Source organism: Triturus cristatus, chromosome 9, assembly GCF_964204655.1.
Source record: "Triturus cristatus chromosome 9, aTriCri1.1, whole genome shotgun sequence".
Taxonomy (NCBI): Eukaryota; Metazoa; Chordata; class Amphibia; order Caudata; family Salamandridae; genus Triturus; species Triturus cristatus.
The window spans coordinates 1,040,899,962-1,040,920,805 of record NC_140592.1 but is presented as its reverse complement, the minus strand read 5'-3'; the positions used below and the strand labels follow the sequence as shown (position 1 = coordinate 1,040,920,805).

At 43.9% G+C, this 20,844-nt stretch overlaps 1 protein-coding gene across 3 annotated transcripts in view; it reads left to right on the top strand.

Moving 5' to 3' along the window:
- Positions 1–20,018, top strand: part of LOC146799314 (protein-L-isoaspartate(D-aspartate) O-methyltransferase-like) — a 233,574-nt gene extending 213,556 nt beyond the window's left edge. For all 3 annotated transcript variants that reach the window (XM_085626864.1, XM_085626862.1, XM_085626865.1), the window contains one exon: positions 18,042–20,018. In XM_085626864.1, coding sequence (XP_085482990.1) covers positions 18,042–18,054 — 13 coding nt within the window. In that variant the 3' untranslated portion in view covers positions 18,055–20,018. The remainder of the gene's footprint in view (positions 1–18,041) is intronic.
- Positions 20,019–20,844: the final 826 nt, after the last annotated feature.

Below are 20,844 nucleotides of genomic sequence, written 5' to 3'. Positions count from 1 at the left end.
CCTCATATGGCCATTGGATCATCCTGACTAATGTTCATACACCCACTTTGCATCGTTATTAGTCTTTGGACCCTCTTTTTTTTTTTAAATATATTTTTATTAATCTTTTCAATGAAAATACTAATGCTGCCATACCATACATGTTCATTGCGGCATATATCACAGTAACAAATCACTACAGAATCATGAAATAATACAATTGGATCATCTCCATTTCGGGGTTTTTCTTTTGCACCTTCGTTTCTGCCCACATTAATATATAGCGTACCAACATCTTCTGTTAATATCTTATCTAATCCGTATCTTCTGATAAAGAGTCTTCTTGTGGGGGATTGCAAATGTTTCCCCTATATGAATTCCACTTTCCCCATATTTGTGTCCATTTTTTGGGGCATCTCCTATGCACAAATACCGATTTTTTTCAGTCACCATTAAGCCATCCATGTCTCTGCACCATCTACCCATCGTGGGAGTGTGTCTGGCCCCCCATAATTGTGCTATGTTCCTTTTAGCTAAGGTCATACCCAACGCCACCCAAGTTTGAGCTGCGTGATTGAGATCAGTAGGCTCCCAGATGTTGAGTAAGTATCTTTTCGGTTCCAAGTCAATCGTTATCCCCTGTGAAATTGTGTACATGATTGCCTTACAATACACGGTGATCTCTTCGCAGTGCCAGATTGTATGCCAGAATGTGCCACTTTCTCCACATTGCCGGAGGCATAGTGGTGTGTTTGTCTTGTGTAGTTTGTAAAGCAGTGTTCTGGTATAATACGTGCGGTGTAGAACCTTGAGTTGTATTAGTTTGAATCTGGAGGGGATCACTACCTCTCTAGGGGACGCCAGTGCTTCCTGCCATTAAGTCAATGAGATAGCTCTTTTCATCATATGATCAGTGAGGAGTCTATCTTCTAGGGGTGACGACTCTGGTAATTGCGTGCCATGTGGTAACAACGTCGTGAGTGCGTGTCTTATTTGCATGTATCTATAGGCCTCCGATTTTGCTAGGCCGTAGGACTGTTGTAATTGTGGAAAGGAGAGGATCTCACCTTTTTTCCATAGGTCTCCAATCTTCGAGATGCCTATTAGGTCCCATTGCCTAAAGCCCTTGGTGTTACGTAGTCTGCCTAATTGTCTTGTGTTCCATAATGGCGTCGCCTGCGTCAGGACTCCTTGTCACCCCAACTCTCTCTGCGCCTTATGCCATATCCTGATCGTGTGCGCCGTGGGTCCCGTTATATTCTTTGTCTTGTTTTTATTGTATAGTTCCTCCATCATACCATCTACACCCAGGAGATGTCTGTCCATGCGGTAAGCCGGTTGTCTTGAGCGGCGTGTAGCCACTGATTCACTCCTGCCAGTTGGGATGCCCAGTAGTACGTCTTGATATGGGGGAGCGCCACGCCTCCATCATAAAAGCTTCTGACCAGCTTATGCATGGCAATACGGGTTGCCTTACCATCCCACAATAGTTTATTCACTTCAGTGTTAATTTCTATGAAGTATGTCGGTGGGACCGGAAATGGTGTGTTTTGCAGGATATAGAGACATCTAGGGAGCGCCATCATTTTAAAAAGGGCTGCCCTGCCTAATAATGTGAGTGGCAGAGATCGCCAGTGTGTTAAGTCTCGGCGAAGACGCGCCAGAGGCTTCATGAGATTTTCTGAAATAAACTTCGTGTCTTGATACGTGATATAAATACCGAGGTATTTAAACCCTTCCTGAGCTATTTGTATGTCACAATTGCGCGGGAGTCGTGGGGTACCTACCGAGCGTATAAACATATTAGATTTCCTCCAGTTAATAGTGTACCCTGACACACGCCTAAAAGCCGCACAAATGTCCAGGAGACAGTTAAGGGAGCGAGAGGGTGTGGCCAGATATAGGAGCACATCATCGGCATAGAGCAAGATGCGATCCTCCCAGTCTAGTGTCCACTTTAGCCCACGGATTACCGGGTCTTGTTGAATCCATGCCGCCAGTGGTTCCAATACCATTGCAAATAATAGCGGCGATAAGGGAAATCCCTGTCTTGTTCCCTTCCACAAAGGGAAGGTTTCAGAGATGCGGCAGTTGGCCACCACTTGTGCCATATGCTTTCTGTATAACAATTTCACCCAGCGTATGAATTTGGGTCCAAAGCCCATATGATGGAGGACTGCAAATAGAAAGGGCCATTCGACCATGTCGAATGCCATCCATGCGTCAAGAGATAGAATGATTGCGTCCTCTTCGATAGTGGACCTGCGTGCCAGAACACTGTGGACCCTCCGTAGATTCAATGCAGTATTGCGGTGTGGCATAAATCCCGACTGATCCGAGTGGATCTCAGTTTCTAAATGTAGTTGTTGTCGTGTTGCCAGCGCTTTGGCCAAATTCTTAGCCTCTGCATTGATAAGGGAGATAGGTCTGTAGGACATAAATTTGTGTGGAGGTTTACCAGGCTTATGTATAGCTACTATCGTTGCCAGGCGTTGATCTCTAGGACGTTCACCTTTATCTAAGCTGTCTGTGTACATAGTAAGGAGGTGGGGTGTAAGAATATCAGTTGCCTGTTTATAAAATTCGACCGGGATTCCGTTGGGTCCCATGGCTTTACCTGTATGTAGAGCTGATATTGCCCGTGTTCATCTTATGTGAGATCCACCTCCAGTGATTGCGCTTCCTCTTGGGTTAGCCGTGGCATTTTTATGTCTTTAAGAAAGACTATATTCTCCTCCTCTGTGGTAGTGGCTGTAGGTGTATAGATGTGTTCATAATGGGTTGCTAGTGTGTCGACTATGACCTGTGGGTCTGTTACCATCACCCCTTGTTGTATTTCTAGCTGGGCTATCCATCTGCTGGCTGTTTACTTTGTATCCAGCCATGCTAGCAGCTTTCCTGCCTTATCACCTTGTTCGTAAATGGTGTGCAGCGTGGCTGTGAGTCTGGACTTTGTTTCTTCCCATACATAAGTTTTATATTCCTGTTTTGCTAATTGAAGCCCGTGGGTGGTATCTTCGTTAATATTAGAGGCGTGGACAGCTTCTGGCCTCTCTAACTGGTGTTCTAACGCTTGGATTTGTTGACGTTGTTGTGTCTTATGATGTGCCACCTGTGATATAGCTTGGCCACGTAGGACTGTTTTGTATGCTTCCCACAGCGTCGCTGGCGCCGGCACTGAGTGAACATTTTCTTCAAAGTATCGTTTCGTGGTTGTGATTAGTTTTTTCTTTATGTCTTTATTCCTTAAATAGTGTGGGTATATGGGGAAAACCCTGCGCCTACCTGGGACGAAGGAGGCATATGTAAGCAATACTGGTGAGTGGTCCGATATACCCCTAGGTAGGTGTGCTATATCTAGTACCCTCTCCATCCCTGCCGCCAGTGTAAATATATAGTCAATTCTTTACAAACTGTTGTGTGCCCCAGAGTGAAAGGTATATTGGCACTCATTTGGGTGTTTGGTCCTCCAAACATCTGTTAAGCCGATCGCGTTTATGAAATCCCGCAGTTTGGAATTGGGGTTACCGGAGTCTCTGGGGGGGGTTTACTATCTATGGGTGCATTAATGACTGCGTTGAAGTCTCCCCCTATAATAAGTTCTCCCTGCAGGAGTGTGAGCAGGAATTTACCTAGGTCTGGGAGGGTGGAGCGATGGAGACCAGGTGTGATGTAGACCGATACCAGGTTATATGGTTTTCCCTCCCATTGGCACGTGACTGCTGCAAATCTGCCGTGTTCATCTCTCCAAGACTTTATTACTATTAAAGGGCAACGTTTCTGTATTAGGACCCCAACTCCTCTGGACCCTGAAGTGAATTCGGAATGCACCGCCATTTTGTATCCCCATCTGTCTAGGGCCTTACAGGTGGAGCCCTTCAGGTGCGATTCTTGTAGTAGGGCTACCGCCGGTCCCTTTCTCTTGATATATTGTAGGACCAGCCCCCTCTTGATCGTGTCCCCCAACCCATTCACATTCCAGGACATCACGGAGAGGTGTGCAAGACTCCCGACACGGTCTATAGTGTGCGTGTTGTCACCCATCAGTGGTTACGTTCATATTCTTGTGTTGTGTTACCCGGCTATGGAACGCATAGTTACTGTGAGGCGTGTATGCGTTACTGTTAGTTTGTATTGTCTCGTTGTATGTGGTATGCAGCTGAACCAATTTAAACAACAACCCCTGTAACTGATCCCAACCCTCATCCCCCCTCCCTGCTTCCCTGCCCGGCTTAGTCCCCATAACTGTGTACTTTCGTGCTGAGGGGGAGAGCCAGTCGTGACCAGTCCCGGTCTCTCCCTGTATGCTATAACATGTCCACGGCTTCCTACGTTGTATTCAGTAACATCATCGCCGTAGTCCATCAGCGTCTACATCAGTATCATCTTTACGTTCGCGGTGAGATCTATGTTGTAGTGTCGCATCGGAGTGAACGCACTCCGTTTGAGTTTTGAAAACCCTCAGTTCTCTCTGGGGTTGTTCGTGGTACCGGTGTCTGTGCCTGATCGATTCATTCTCAATCTGAGTCATCCTGTATAGTCTGGGACGTATCCCCACCATTGGTTCTCTTGTGTGGTGTCTCTGAACCTGTGGATTTCTGGGCTGCTTCTCTGTGCCTCTGTTCCGATCTCCGGAATCCCTGGGCTTTGCGCAAGCCTTCGCGGGTAAGAGCATTGCGTATTTGAGTTCTCTATTCCGGAGCTCTTTTTCACGTCCAGGAAGTCGCGTCGTGTCCTGGTTACTAGTGCGGTGTAGTCCGGGTACATCTCTGTCTTGCTGTAGTCAACTAGCAGTGGGGGTGCTATACGTGCTATCTGCAGGATAGCATCTCAGTCGCGGAAATTGAATATCCGAGCTAGGATAGGCCTGGGTGAAGCTCCTGGCTTTGGTCTCCCACCCGGTACTCTGTGGGCGCGTTCCACCGAGAAGAAGCTAGATAATCCTTTTGGTCGCAGTTGAGTAGTGACTAGTTCCTCCACAAAGGGGTCTAGAGCCGGACCCCGCACACTTTCCGGAACCCCCACCAGGCGGATGTTGTTACCTCTGGAGCGGCCTTCCTGGTCGTCAAGCTTCGCTTCCAGTAGTTTGTGCGCCTTTTCCAGAGTCCGTACCTGTCTTTGCAGCATCGCCGTATCCGTGGAACGATTTGTCATCGTGGATTACACCTCTTTTAATCTGTCACTTATTTTGGAAACGTCCGCACGCAGGAGTGTGATATCTGTAGAAATCGTACCAATAGATGTCTGAATTTGGTTTAGTGCGTGCATTATATCCTGCAGGGTAACCTCTTTAGGTTTTCCTGACGGGGCGCCGTCCTCTCCCTCCGTTTGAGTCTCTGGGGTCTGTAGTTTGTCGACGCGGTATGCATATTTTTCCAATTTATTCACTTGCATCCCACACTGCCCTTTGCCCCCCATGGCTGCAAGATAGGCCGGTAGGTTTGACCTCTATGAGGGATGGTGATTGGTAATCGCCTCTGCCTGACTGTGTGAGAAAATTTCACACACGGCCTTTCGGTTTTCCCGCCCACCACCTCCTCCGGTAGTTAAAAGGTTAGTCCTGACACTGTACTCCCAGAGAGACACCCAATTCTGTCCGGGGCTGTGGGCGCGGAGTTATCCGGGTGCTGTTTCCCCCCCCCCACGCTGATGGCACTGAAATACCTCTCTGTAGCTATATTTACTGTGATGGAGTGCGGATGGGGTCATCCATCCTGCGGCTCCCGGAACTGTGGGAGGGTGCTTGTGGTCAGAGCACGTGCGGACACTGTCCCCTCAAAGTTTAGAGTCCCACTGCAGGTGCTCGCGCCTCTTTGGTTGTCTGATCTGAGTGTCGTCCCTCCGGGGCTTCGGGTGGCTGGTAACACTTTCTACTAATGGACTAAGACATGTAGTCCTCAGCTTTGCAGGCTATTGATGGTGCGCCTTGTTTTCTTGCCGCCCCATGCTATTGAGTATGGTTCATATTATGGAGCACGTTGCGGCGGTGCTGACTGGGGCAAGAGTGACGTGACACCCGCTTTGTTACTCCCTCACCACAGGTGCGTTGTCCCTGCTAATTTGACTGTGATTGGCCCTTTGCCGCTCGTCTGTTCCACCGTCCGCCTTCGTGTCTCGGGCCCCGCACCCCAGCGCGTGAGGACTTGGCCCGGCCGGTGTCTTTGATCGGCGCTTTTTCTTTTCTGCAGCAGCAGGCGGGCGGATCTTTCTTACTGGGCGTCGGATTTATGTCCACGTAGGAGTTTTCGGGTGAAGCGCGGGTATATCTTGGGTGCACGATCCGCTCCCTGGCTAGCGCCTCTATTCGGACAGCAGATCTTCCGTGTTAATAAATGTGCAAATGGACCACGGCGTCAACCGGTGGCCCCTACGCCTCCTGTGGTCTTGCACCTCCGCCTCGCTGTCTCCCCGTGCCTGTATCTCCAGTCTCTCGTTAGGTACCTCTTTGGGCGGAGCATCCCCGTACTGGAGTCCCCGGCTGCCCTTCCTTTTGTAGGCCCCGATCACCTAATTCGGTGATGTTTTGTCCTCCGTTCATGTGGCGATCTCAAAACGGCAGCGGGGCAAGCCGGCAGGTTCCGGCGCCCGGTCCCGGTTCCAATAATCACTGTGGCTCCGGATTTATTACAGGATTGCTGGGGAGAGACGCTGGCTATCGCGGAGCTCTCCTAGGTTGCGGCCATTGCTGTCGGCTGCAAGCCTTGGAACCTCTTTTTGATCCCTAAGAGTCTGAGTCATTCATCTGCGCTCACTAAGGACTTTAAGACACCCTACACAAGTCTCAGAGCCCTCACACTCCATGTGACTCCCTGCCAACCTGTTCTTATCTCTTCACTTCACTGAGTGTCCAGACACCTGCCTCATCTGTGCAGGTAGGCACATTGCTAGCCTGCTTTTCCTAAGGTATCCATTTAGCTTCAGTCAAATTCGGTCTTTAAGCCCTACCCATGGGATAGTGTCAGGTCCTTTTGCAGCATACTTGTCACATGTGTAGTTGCTATTTTTACATGCAACAATTTCCACAGTCTTAAAGCTTTCTTAGCAGTGTTATTGAACTTTCAGTGCAGCCCTTCGTGTAGCCTGCTAACCAGTTTCATGATGGCTCCGTTGTTTTATACAGTTGTTGTAGATTTCCTTGTGTAACTTTCAGGCCACAAGTTAGAATCGTGGGAAATAGTTCATTGGGTTAAACACAGCCTGTAAACATCTACAATTGATCCACATGTATATTTTCAAGTCTTTCAATGTAAAATTAAAAATTGTATTCTTTGGACGAATAAGAAACGCATTTGACTGAGTTAGGTAGCGCCATTGGTGGGGTGGGGGGGCTGTTGTGTCCAAATCCTTACTTTTGCATAGATGTGAATGTGCAATACACATAGAACTCTCATCTCAACAAAGCCAGTAGTGCTATTCTCAGTCGGCAATGGCCCCTCAGAAATCCATCTAGTTGTCATGACATTATGGGCCATATAACAAGTACGGTGGGACTACCGTACTCAAGGTGGCGGTCCACCCACCACCACCCATCCGCCCTAGTAAGTGTGTGGAGGTGAGACTGCCACAAGACCGCTGCCTCTGCGGTTTCAAGGCCTGAATATGTGAGCATATTCCAATCTGCATATCCACAGCCCTTGGCATGGCAGGGACCCCACCATGAAAAGGGTAGCAGACATGCAGGTAAGGGGGCCCTAACAGGGCCCCCGGCCAATTCTGGGCCTGAGGGTGCATTGGGGGGGCATATGTGTGCCCCCTGAAATTGCACCTTCGTTCCTACATGTTGGGGCATGCATGACATGGTGCTTGCCACACCGTGCAGATACGTGCTGCAGGCACTCTCATGGCAGCAGTATGCTGGTTAAGCTCTCCTAAGAGCCTAACACAGCCGCTGCCGTGAAACTGCCGCAACACCACCCACTCATATTTTGGCGGGCGGGGACACCATGGTCTTGGCAGTCTTACTGGGACCGCCAAGGTGGCGGTCCCATCGGAAGACCGACAAAGTCGTAATAAAGCCCTATTTGTAATACTGTGTATGGGTGTTAATGGGTGGATAAATGTGGATGAAGATCGTTGGCCAAGTCTGTGGATGTTGAGTGACTGAGTGCATGGGAGATGGATGATTGAGTACATGGGTGCTTCCACAGGCTAATTCTTGTACTCGCTCACTAGCCCAATCACAGTAACACAGACAAACTATTAAGAGGCACTTTCAGCTATAAGCCACACATATACAGATTAGCATGGATTTGGACTGATGGCCCACAAAATCAATGTTTCTTTTTTTTCACTTTGTGTTAATTCTGGCATAATGGCGATTTGTGTCCTTGCATCTGAATGCATACTGTATTTTGTAGAAGGTTCCAAACAACTTTTTTCAGATTGACTTTTAAAGCACTTATGTTTTTTGGACAAAATATTGAGTAAAACATATTGAGTTTTAATATTGTGATCCACAAATATCCTGATGCAGGAATATCGTTGACAAGAATATTGATTTTCTAAGGTAAGTAATACAGATGTCAAAAATGTCTATGTTGTTAATATCGTTTACAAAATTATCTATGTTAATATCGATGTTAAAAATATCTATGTTAATGTCAGTTGCAAAAATATTGTTGAAAGTATTTTTTTTAATTATTATGTATTTTTAGTTTATATTTTAATTGTATGTGTTATAAATTGTTTGTATAATTATTGATAATGTTTTTAATATAGTTTGTAGTTGTTTTTCAATTTCATTTATTGTATTTTTAGTGTCATAGTGGGTTGTGGGGTTTGTAGGGGGACAGGTGGGAAGTAAATTATGATTAATTAATTGTATTTATCAATTATTTAATTGATAAATAATTATGTAAATTGTGTAAAATTTTTTACATTTTTTTTTTTTAAGTTGAGTTTTAGATGCGGGTTGTGGGGTTTGTAGGTGTACCGGGTGGGAAGGAATGTAATTATAATTAATGAAGAATATTTGATTTTTAATAATTATTTAATTGATAATTGTTAGTTTTGTAATTAATTACACTTTTAAATTATATTTTTGGTGCGGGTTGTGGGGTTTGTAGGGGTAAAGGGTGGGAAGGTAAATTATAAATAATTATTTAATTGATAATTATGTAAATTGTTTAATTAAGATATTTTTCAAGTTCTGTTGCAAGTTGTTGGGTTTCTAGGGGTTAAGTGTGGGAAGTTAATTAAATATGATTAATTTGTTAATTCTTATTAATTGCTCAAATTGATTATTATGTAAATTGTGGAATTAACATATTTTTAAGTTAGATATCAGGTGTGGGTTGCTAGGTTTGTAGATGTAAGGTGTAGGATGTTAATTGAATATAATTAATTTAATATTAGTTAATAGTTGTTTAATTGATAATTCATTGTTAAAACTGTGTAATTGTTATAATGTTTAGGATATATTTGAGGTGTTGGTTGTTGGGGTTTTAGGAGTAAAGGGTGGGAAGTTAATTAAGAAATATTTTAATGATAATTATTAATTTGGTAATTATTTAATTGATAATTATGTAAATTGTGAAATTATTATATTTGTTAAGTAATAGTTTAGGTGTGTGTTGTTTTAGTTTGTAGAGGAACAGGATGGGAAGTTATTTAAGTAGAAATAAATTTAAAAATATGTATTCATTTATTGAAAATGGTATTTATTGTTATATGTTAATTGTGTTATGCTTTTTAATTTCAAATATATTTTATTTGTTAGTTATGATTGTGAGAATATAGTGTGGTATTTTAATTACATTAATAGTATTTGTTTTAATTTATCATAATTATTCAACATTATAATAAATAAGTAAATTCAACAAATTGGGAAAACAGTTATTTCAAGCGCTCAGCAGATGTAGGTCAAACAGTCAACAATGTCCAATCCAAAAATGGTGCTCAGGAGGAAGGGATTGGTTCCCACAACCCTAATAGGACAACCAAGGTGGTCCAGAACTATACTCAAACACCTCCGAGCACTCAAAAATCCATGTTGAAAAAAGTTCCAAAAATTAGAATCATCAGTTGATAAGATTCATCCACTGTTTATTCATCAGGACAGCAGTTCAATACAAGCGCAGCCGACACGTGTTTCGTAAAGTCAGATCAGACTCACAACTTCTTCAAGGCCAAATAATACATATAAGTACTCCGCTCTCGGAGTATAGCATTCTAACAGCACAGTTCAATTACAGTGGAAACACCTTCAACACTCTCAAGTCCCAGAAATGTGGTGTAAAGTAAAGATGACATAGACCCCTCCAAGGACATGAATGAGTCACCCAAAAGAGTGTAATATGTCCAAATGGCAGGCAAAATATCCGCATGCCAAATGTATTCTCATTTCGTACCAAATTAACATAACATTTATTGCCCATATTGATGTCAAATAGGCCCCAAGTAAAGAAACCAGAAATTAAAAGTGATGTGACTCAAGTGGATTCCACGTCATACCTGAAATAGCAATTCTTAGCGCTCCTTCAAGTCCACAAAAAGAGGAAATATTATCCATCCAATCCGATCGCCAGTAAATGAACCCTTATAAACTCTATAATAACACAATGAACGTAGTAAATGTCACCCTAATAATTCCATATTAGTGTCTTCAAAAACGATTTATCCATAATGGCAACTCACCCTCATTTGCTTAAGGAGTTCCCAAGTTACTTCCTTCTTATTTCATTCCACTTAAGTAAATCAGCAAATAACTCTCAAGAAAAATCCAAGGAAACAGTATATAAATAATACTGATCACCTTGACCATTGTCTTATTTGAGCGCACATATATCAAGTACACTCAATTCAGCGTACTCCATTGGGTACGAGTTATCATTTGCATAATCTCACCAAAAACATAACTCAGTTTCCACGTGGATTTCCTCCGGTCCGGTCTTAACATAGGCCAACTGTACTACTCCTCACCGTAATAAAAGCTCTCCAAATTTGCATGCAAAATCGGAACACGAGTACGTGCCCTGTAAAAAGAGTCAAAAGCGCACCATAAGTCACCAAATCCACTATTCAATACTGTTAATTATACTCGCAGCTTCCAGCCTACTCACTTACCCACGGTAACTCCAATCTTCGTTCAAACTGGTGGCGTTCACACCGGGCGCCATCTTAGAGTGGCTTTATATGTGCAACAAAAGTATACACCATCTTGGAACGGGCAATATTCACCTAACCCCGTTCTTATCTCAATTAATGCCAAAAGTCCTACACTTCGCGCAGGATTCCAATCGTATACGATTCAATTTTAAATCAGATATCGCGCGCAGTGGTCTTGTTATCCAGAAAGTCATCTCTGACCACACAATCGCTAATGATAATCTTGCTCAGTACCCCGCTTCATAACTTATCTTCAATGTGAATGTCCATATTTCCGCAATACCGCGATGTTGAGACGGCTGGAGATTACGTAACTATCCTTCAAGATGCTACACAAAGTCCATATGCCACCGTACCTTTGGAATACAAAATAATTAGTTTGCTATAAATGGTATGACGCGGTCCCCACCCCAAGACCACATCTCTGAACAAAAGTATATCTAGTCCCCTCCACCAGTCCATGAGAGAGATGATATAGAGGTAGGAGTTCACAGTTCTTAATTCAATTTGTCCCAGTTAAAGTATAATATCTGTAACTTGTGACAATTTTTTCAAAACTATTTAAAATCATACAACATCACATTACTTACACGGGCATTGAACTAAACATCTGCCCATATATGTCAAAATTCATAATGCAACTTTACATATTCATCATCCTGCAAAAAATTCTTACAAAATTAAAGACAGTTCAGTTTTTTCAAAAATTATTAACACCGAAAATTTTCCATCCCATTCAAAAGTCAGCTATTAGTAGTACTGCATTCCTATACTGATAATCAAGAATATAGCATGTACCAAAATTCCAATCAGTAAAAATTGACACTCTCATTTAATTCATCTACCTTATTCCTGTCCTAAAAAGAATTCATATTCGTGATCACGATTAAGGCCGCACTCTACCGCCCTTAATTTGATCAACCATAGTACCTCCCTCCTTCTCAGTGCAAGCAGTCTATTACCCCCACGGGGATCCCACGGTACATGATCGATACCATGGTATGTAAAGATATGTTCATCTTTTTTGTCAAAATTCTGTACCATATGGGATGCAATCGGGTATCTTGTGTCGCCATTCTTCAAGGCCCTATAGTGTTCCACCATCCTGTCTTTTAGTCTCCTAATAGTGCTCCCCACATAAATCTTGCCACAGGAGCAAACAATAACGTACACCACAAAAGTGGTGTCACAGTTTATAAAGTCTTCGATCACAAAGTCACCAGTTGCATTGTAATTGAATTGCAGGACCTTTGGTTTCGCCCATCTGCAAGAACTACACCTTCCACATTTGTAAAACCCTTTGTATTTTAGTGAAAAGTCTCGTTTGTCCACTTTTTTAGGGTAGCTCGGACTAACCATGTTTGCCAATGTCAGGCCCTTCCTAAATGTCAAGCTAGGTTTTGACGTCAAAAAGGATTGTAGGTCACAATCTAACATTAATAAATGCCAATGTTTACGCAAAACGTTGTATAACTTAGCACTATCTGTACCAAAATTGGTGATTAGTCTAATCTCCTACTTCCACAACAAGATCGCGGACATACACAACAGCTTCAGCACTCTACCGTCGCACGCCACGTCCGAACCACCGCCCCCCCACCACCACCCTCCGCGCCTGGACCCCGATCAGCTCCGAAGACACCGTCCGCACGATGAACTCCATCCACTCCGGGTCTCCGACCGACCCCTGCCCCCACCATGTCTTCAACAAGGCCGACGCTGTCATCGCACCCCACCTGCGAGACATCATCAACACCTCCTTCGACACCGCTACCTTCCCGGAGAGCTGGAAGCACGCCGAACTCAGCGCTCTACTAAAGAAGCCATCAGCCGACCCCACCGACCTCAAGAACTACCGCCCCATCTCGCTGCTCCCGTTTCCAGCAAAAGTCATCGAGAAGACCGTCAACAAGCAGCTGTCCGCCTTCCTCGAGACGAATGGATCCCTCGACCTCTCGCAGTCTGGCTTCCGAGCCAACCACAGCACCGAGACCGCCCTGATCGCAGCCACCGATGACATCCAAACCCTGCTCGACAACGGAGAAACAGCGGCCCTCATCCTCCTAGACCTCTCCGCAGCCTTCGACACGGTCTGCCACCGTACCCTAGTGCAGCGCCTCAACAACGTCGGAATCCAGGAGAAGGCACTGGAGTGGATCATCTCCTTCCTCACCGGAAGGACACAGAGAGTCCGCCTCCCACCGTTCAGATCAGAAGCCACCGAAGTCATCTGCGGCGTTCCTCAAGGCTCCTCGCTTAGCCCAACCCTCTTCAACGTCTACATGAGCCCCCTCGCAGCCATCGCACGCCAGCACAACCTCAACATCATCTCCTATGCCGACGACACCCAGCTGATCCTCTCCCTCACCAACGACCCCGACACCGCCAGAGCCAACCTATACGAAGGGATGAAAGAGGTAGCCGAATGGATGAAGAACAGCCGCCTGAAACTGAACTCGGACAAGACGGAAGTCCTCATCCTGGGTTCCTCACCCTCCGCCTGGGACGACTCCTGGTAGCCCTAGGCAACGCACCCAAACCAACAGACCATGCTCGCAACCTGGGCTTCATCCTGGACTCCTCCCTCTCCATGACCAGACAAGTCAACGCCGTCTCCTCGGCGTGCTTCAACATCCTGCGCATGCTACGTAAGATCTTCCGGTGGATCCCCACCGAGACCAGGAAAACGGTCACCCAGGCCCTCGTCACCAGCCGTCTGGACTACGGCAACTCCCTCTACGCCGGAACCACCGCCAAACTCCAGAAGAGACTCCAGCGGATCCAGAACGCCTCAGCACGTCTCATCCTGGACATCCCCCGCCGCAACCTCATCTCCGGACACCTGAGAGACCTGCACTGGCTCCCGGTCAACAAGAGAATCACCTTCCGTCTCCTCACCCACGCACACAAAGCCCTACACAACCAAGGCCCAGGATACCTCAACAGCCGCCTCAACTTCTACGCTCCCAAACGCCAGCTTCGATCGACCAGCCACGCCCTCGCCGCCGTCCCCCGCATCCTAAGAGCCACCACAGGAGGAAGGTCCTTTTCCTACCTCGCCGCCAAGACCTGGAACTCCCTCCCGACCCACCTCCGCCTTACCCAGGACCACCTCGCCTTCAGGAAACAGCTCAAGACATGGCTGTTCGAGCAGTAGCGGACCCCCTCCCCTAGCGCCTTGAGACCCTCCGGGTGAGTAGTGCGCTATACAAATGCTTTGATTGATTGATTGATAATCTTGTTATCCCTTTCCAGTTTTTTCTCCATTTTGCTCCGTCTAATCAAAGTAGTCTCACGTTTCATATTCCTTGTTTTTCGTGCCGCTAACTCAATTATATGTTTGTTATAATCCCTGTTCAAAAATCTCCCCTCCATATCCTGGAGATTCCTCTCAAAATCTACGTCCAGAGCACAGTTCCGTCGCGCCCTGATCATCTCGCCATGGGGTATTGAGTTTATTTGACTGCTGGGGTGGCAACTCCCAGCATGCAAAATAGCATTACAACTAGTTGGTTTCCTGAACATCCTACTCTTGAGTCTATCCCCATCCACAAATAGTTCAACGTCCAAGAATGTGATGCTGTGAGTATCATATTGTGTTGTAAACCTAAGGTTGGCAGTACTGTCATTAAGATAGTCGAAAAAACCTTTCGACTGGTCTACCGTCCCTGTCCAGATCAGCAGACAGTCATCAATAAAGCGGCCCCAATAATGTATATGGGACACCCACTCCCTGCCATCTGGTCCCCAGATTCGCTCTGCCTCGAACCGCCCCATGAAGAGGTTCGCGAAAGACGGAGCGAATCTGGATCCCGTAGCAGTCCCAGTCCGTTATCTAAACCAATGCCCATCGAATAAGAAGACATTGTTAGTAAGGATCAGCTCAGTCATCTGCAAAATCATTTGTGTGTGGTCATAAAGTTTGGCCGCCCTGCGACTAAGAAAGAAATCAAGTGCCTTAATGCCCAGTCCATGGTCTATACACGTGTATAAAGAAACTACGTCAAGAGTAGCCAATAGCATCCCATCTTGCCATACAATACCTACCAAAAGATTCAAAACGTGTTTAGTGTCTTCTATTTCAACATGGATTTTTGAGTGCTCGGAGGTGTTTGAGTATAATAAATAAGTAATTTGTTTAATTTTTATTAAGATTTAGATGTAATTTTTAACTTTAAATATTTATATTTTTTGTTATTTAATAATGTTGTTAAATATTTGTTATTTGTTTGAAGTGAACTACTCTCTCTCTACTGTTGCACCGACTGGAGTGGAAATAGTAATTTTTATCCTTTCCGAGTCCAACACTTTCCCTACTGTTGCACAGACTGGATTTGGAATGGTAATTTTTATCCCTTCTGAGTCCAATGCTTTCCCTAATGTTGCACAGACTGGAGTGGGAATAGTGAATTGTACCCCTCCTCAGTTTAACGCTTTCTCTACTGTTGTATACATTGAAGTGGGAATAGTTCATTTATTATTTATAGAGTTTTGTTTTTTTAATTAATATTGGTTACATATATATTATTAAGTGTTTGTGTATTTCATTTTATGTTTTTATATATAAATGTATGTAATTTTAGAGATTTTTTTAGTAAAACGTATTTTTATATATTGTTTACTTTTTATGTACTATTACATTCGATATTTTTAGTAAAATGTATTTTTATATATTGTTAACTTTTTATGTACTGTTAAATTGGAAATATTTAAAAAAATTTGCAGTGTATTGGATGCACTTCTTTTTTTATAAGTAAAAATATATATATATATATTTTTCCACAGAATCTTGCCCCTTCTGGAACACTCGGAAGGTGGTGCTCTATGCCGGCGGAGCTAGCCGGTCAGTAAATACCACACAATATATTACAATTAGGGAGCGCACCCTCAGGTGGTCAACGTGCAGTGCAAATGCAACTTTATTCATTCGTGTTATGCGTTTGGACTGTCAACAGTCTTGATCACACTTTGATCAAGACTGGTGACAGTCGAAAAGCATAACAGGATTGAATACATTTGCATTTGTTCTGTATGTTAAATACCTGAGGGCGCTCCCTAACTGGACTAAATTGTGTGATATATAACTCCAAATCCTTACCCATCAGTAACTCGATGGGACCTCCAGGCACAGACCTCTTATACGCCTCCAAAAGAATAAAGTGATACCAAAGGGGATGTCCATCAACTGTTGTTTTTGCATGTGTCACCTCAACTTCAATGTTATTGATGCGCAGTGCTGTGATTTTTTCACACATGAAAAATTATAAGCTCCAAAGCTGTTCAGGCATAGTGCCTGCCATGACGCGTTTCTCTCGCCACACGCGAGCTTGATCACACATGTGTGTATATATAAAAATGAAAAAATTATTATAAAAATATAAGTAATAATTAATATTTTTTCAATAGTTTTATATATTATATATGTGTATATAAACATACACACTTTTTAATATATGTGGTTGTTTGTTTAATATAGTAAATATTTATATATATATAAAAAAATATATTATTTAAAAATATTTCATTTACAGTAAAATATTTAGGGTCTAATTACAATGTCGGTCGGAGCAGTCGCGGTCAGCATCACTCGCGGGTCAGGGGGGAGGGGTTTTTCAGGGGGAGGGGTGGGGGTTAATTTAATAAAAACAACAACAAAACCTCTAACTTACCTTCGCCTCCGGTCCCCCATCATGTCTCCTCTGTCTGTTCACAGGAAGCAGAAGCAGGCAGCCTCCCTCTCTGCCCCCTAAGCCAATCACAACGCTGCCATTGCTAGGATGCTGACTCCACAGGCATCTATGAGGAGGCTATTTTCTCTATGTAGGCTGGCCTACATAGAGAAAATGCAGAGAGTACATGACTGGTTTCGTCGGCCCTGGGGCCAACCAAACAGTCAGCGCCCACAACAGTGGGCAAGCCACTCCTCCCCTGCCTGGAGCAGGAATGCCCGCCCCCAACCAAACCCTACCTCCTGCTTTCTCGTGTGCTAGAAGCAGAAACATAAAATGGTACTTAAAATACCATTTTATGTTTCTGCTTCTCGCACTGCAAGAAAGCAGTGGGGCGACTCTCCTCCACCCACGTGGAGGAGCAGCCCCTGGGTCGGAGGCTTTCCACCCGATATTGTAGGTTAAAAGTCCGACCGCCATACTACAATGACGGTGGTCGGAGTTTAAACCGGTGGGGGAATCCGACATGATTCCGAAGGGCACAAGGAGCCCGCCAGCCAGTTGGAATGGCCTCATAACCCCTTAAGGACATGTTCTGCTGCCGGGATTTTGATGTCTGCCTTTCAGACATGGAAAGGCTGTTGGAAAGGGACTTTGGAGGCCCCTAGCAGCCCCATGCCTCTATATATTTTGGCCCTGCAGCGCCTATGGTGCCCCCCACACAATGAAGTGCCTGCCACACGGTGCAGGGATTTTCACAAACTCTCATTTCTCAATGGGAGCTTGTGCTGCGGGCAGTTTCCGCCCTCCGCGCAAGCTCCCATAGAGAAATTGGAGTTTGCGACCAGACTATGTGCGGTCACATCATATTCAGGTGTGCTGAAACGCCGACCTCTGGTCGGGCAGTTCCCTTTCACAGAAACGGTGTTGGTCGAAGGCAACTCCGACTGACATCGAAAACAAGGCCCATTAGGTTTACTTAGTTAAACTACATATATAGCTAAAAACGATATTTCTGTATATATCTTTCGATATTAGTGTGAAAGGGTATTTTTTTTAAATATTTTTGTACTTACAATTATATGTATAGAAAAATGATATTTTTGTGATCGATATTTTTGACATGATATTTATGGTTTTGCTATTGTGTCAGTGATCCAGCATTTAGATGCTTGTACAAACAACTGTGATTGTGCCCTCTCTCGTTCCCTTTGCCAAACCTCATTCCACATTAAATAAAGCTCATAATTAAAATGTTACTTTAATTGTTTCTTTCCTTTGTTATAGGGAGGAAATCTGATGGATGTTAATCTCTTGCCTGATCCAGAATGATTCAACGGTGCCTTGAAAAGAGGACAATTCTCTATTTCTAAGGGAATATTTTTCTTTTTCAATCTGATGATTGCATTAGAAGGCACGGAGGACTGATTTTTTTCAGGGAGAATTTTTGAAATGAAGTGGGCAAACCATCGCCTTCTCAAATTATGTTCAAGTGATAGGAAAACTGCAGTTACATTGGTATTGTACAGCAGGTGTACTTCTAAAGGAAGAATATTACAAACACAGAATAAAATAGTATGTGAATGGAAAATGAAAACGAAACCCACAAAAACAATGCATAAAAAAATAAATCTGGAATGATTCATTTGCCAGGACTGCACTCATGAGTTACTTTTTTCGTGCTGTATATCTTTGGTATTGTAAAGGTTACTTTTAATCTCATTATATCTTACACAGGTTGCTAAAGAGCGCATGAGTTAACTGAATTGAATTAATTTAGAAGTGCAGTTGAAAAAGGTCTGTTTACGCAGTGGTCTGGAGAAAACACTGTTTCCACCTGTAGACATCCACCATTTAGTCTGCGTTGGAACGTAACAATTGGAGAAGTGATCAGCCCAATGTGAGATGGTCTTCAAAGATTTGATCAACAATTGAATCTGCATACCCAAACAAGGAACCATGCACTAAATTCCAAAGAAGGCATTGGTTCATGTCTGTATTGAAACATAAAGTAAGAGGGGAAGAGTGGCAGGCCATGTGGAATCCTGTGGTGTAAAAGTGCTATGGGAACAAGAATGCTATTGGTTTGAGTGGTTGAAACGTATTAAAATAGAACAGAATATAATAAAATTTAGTAGGACATTTCAGTAGTAATTTCTATGGAGAACTGTCTAGAAGTGCTGTATATCCTAACAGTAAAACTGAACAGTTTATTTCCCATTAACATAGTGAGTAAACATGGGCAGCATGATTACATGAAGTCAGAAATGTTGCAACGTTCACTTGAGTCTAAGTAGACTGATTACTTTCCTCAGGTTACCCAGGAGCTTGTTCTGCGGGAAGGGGCTTGGGTCTCGAGAAGTACCTTTGCCATAGATGCCAGTTTGTACCGGGAATTTACAATTCGATTTTGATCTGGATACTACAGACTCAAGAGCACACTGTATTGAGAGAAGTGCAGTGTAAAGTGTGATCTTTCCAATTTTTATCACTTTAAAGTACACATGTTCATATAAGTTCCGATCATTCTAAAAATTGGTCTTTAAAAGGTAAGTTGTACTCATTCATTCTAAGCATTGTAAAGGGTTAGTATACCAATTGCGCTGATTATTCAAAGTCCAAGTGCTTTCATTCGGAAACTATCCTTGTCCTGTTTCCATGATCGTATTAATTATTCCCATGTATACATAGAAACACGATCCCATTCTCTCTAACAGTGTCTACACACTCATGTTCAAGAATTTCTTTAAAAAATCAACCTAGACCAGTGTGTCCCAAACTGTGGGTCGTCACCCACCAGTGGATCGCAAGCCGATTTTTAGTGGGTCGTGGAAAATCCAAACAATAAATAAAGATGCCTTTAAGTTCTGTATTTAACTTGTCACATTTGCTGTGCTTCAAACACAGAGATCAAATGTCAGCCTATGTCTTCAGACAAATTGCTTCTTATGTTTTCAACACAGAGATTAGTATTTACAAACCCCTTTCCCTTTACAGTCAGAGAAAGACAAGTAAAGTGAATGATGTGATAATCTTGCTGGAGTACAGAGTGTGTGAATGCAAAGGCTGTAGGATGTCATTTTATGTAACACACACCAAAATGCAAATACCTGTAAATGAACTGTACACATTCAGCAGTTAGAAAAGCAAAACTGCAGATGTTTGTAATTCTTAATTGTGATGGAAGCAGCAATATTAATATGATCTAAACAAATCGAGACACTTTACTTCTTGATGCACAAATTAAAAAATATTCACTGAAAACCAATTTCCACACATCATTTATGTTCAATGTGGTTTTATCAGTAAAACTGTATGGCTGTGAAACTGTAGTGGCCATTTCAATAGACAATGTGCTGTCTATAATTGAGAGTGCATTGCCATGCTTTAGTTACATTAAAAAATTACCTGCCTCATGGCCATAAAGTTAGGTGGGTCGCAAAACTTTGCTGTTCTAAAAAGTGGGTTGTGGTTCTAAAACAGAGGTCTTCAACCGGTCGACCTGGAGCAACTGGTAGCTCACCGACACCCTGTGAGTAGCTTAGGCCACATCCATTTTAGTGTCCTTTAATGCCCTGCATTAAAAGTAAATCCGCCCACTTTGAGAGCTTTGCGTCTCTTCCCGACCTGACAGGGGACGGGCATGGGGAGGGGTAGGGCCCCGCAGCGAACATGATTGAGTTTTGGGGGGGTCCTGCGCTACCCCAGGCTGGCATTTACCTATTCGGACGCTTTGCAGATGCCACGGGGGGGGTGGGAGGGGTGGCTGGGGGCTTGGGGGGTAGGGTGGGATCTCGGAGGGGTAGGGGGGTGATTCCCAGTGGCTGGACATGGAGCATCTGTACCACCTATGGAGCATCATATGGACACTTACGGCCGGGGATACCCTACAGTTACTAGTTCTTGTATGGTTATAACTGTGCACTGATATTGATGCTGTGAAAATCAATAAAAATGATTTACATAAAAAAGTAAATTAGGCTTGTGTTACTGTTTTGATAATTTGAGGCTTTTGTAGTACTTGCACGCCCTCACCCAAAGCATCCACTCAAAGACCCAGTCCGACACGCATGCACCCACTCACAGACCC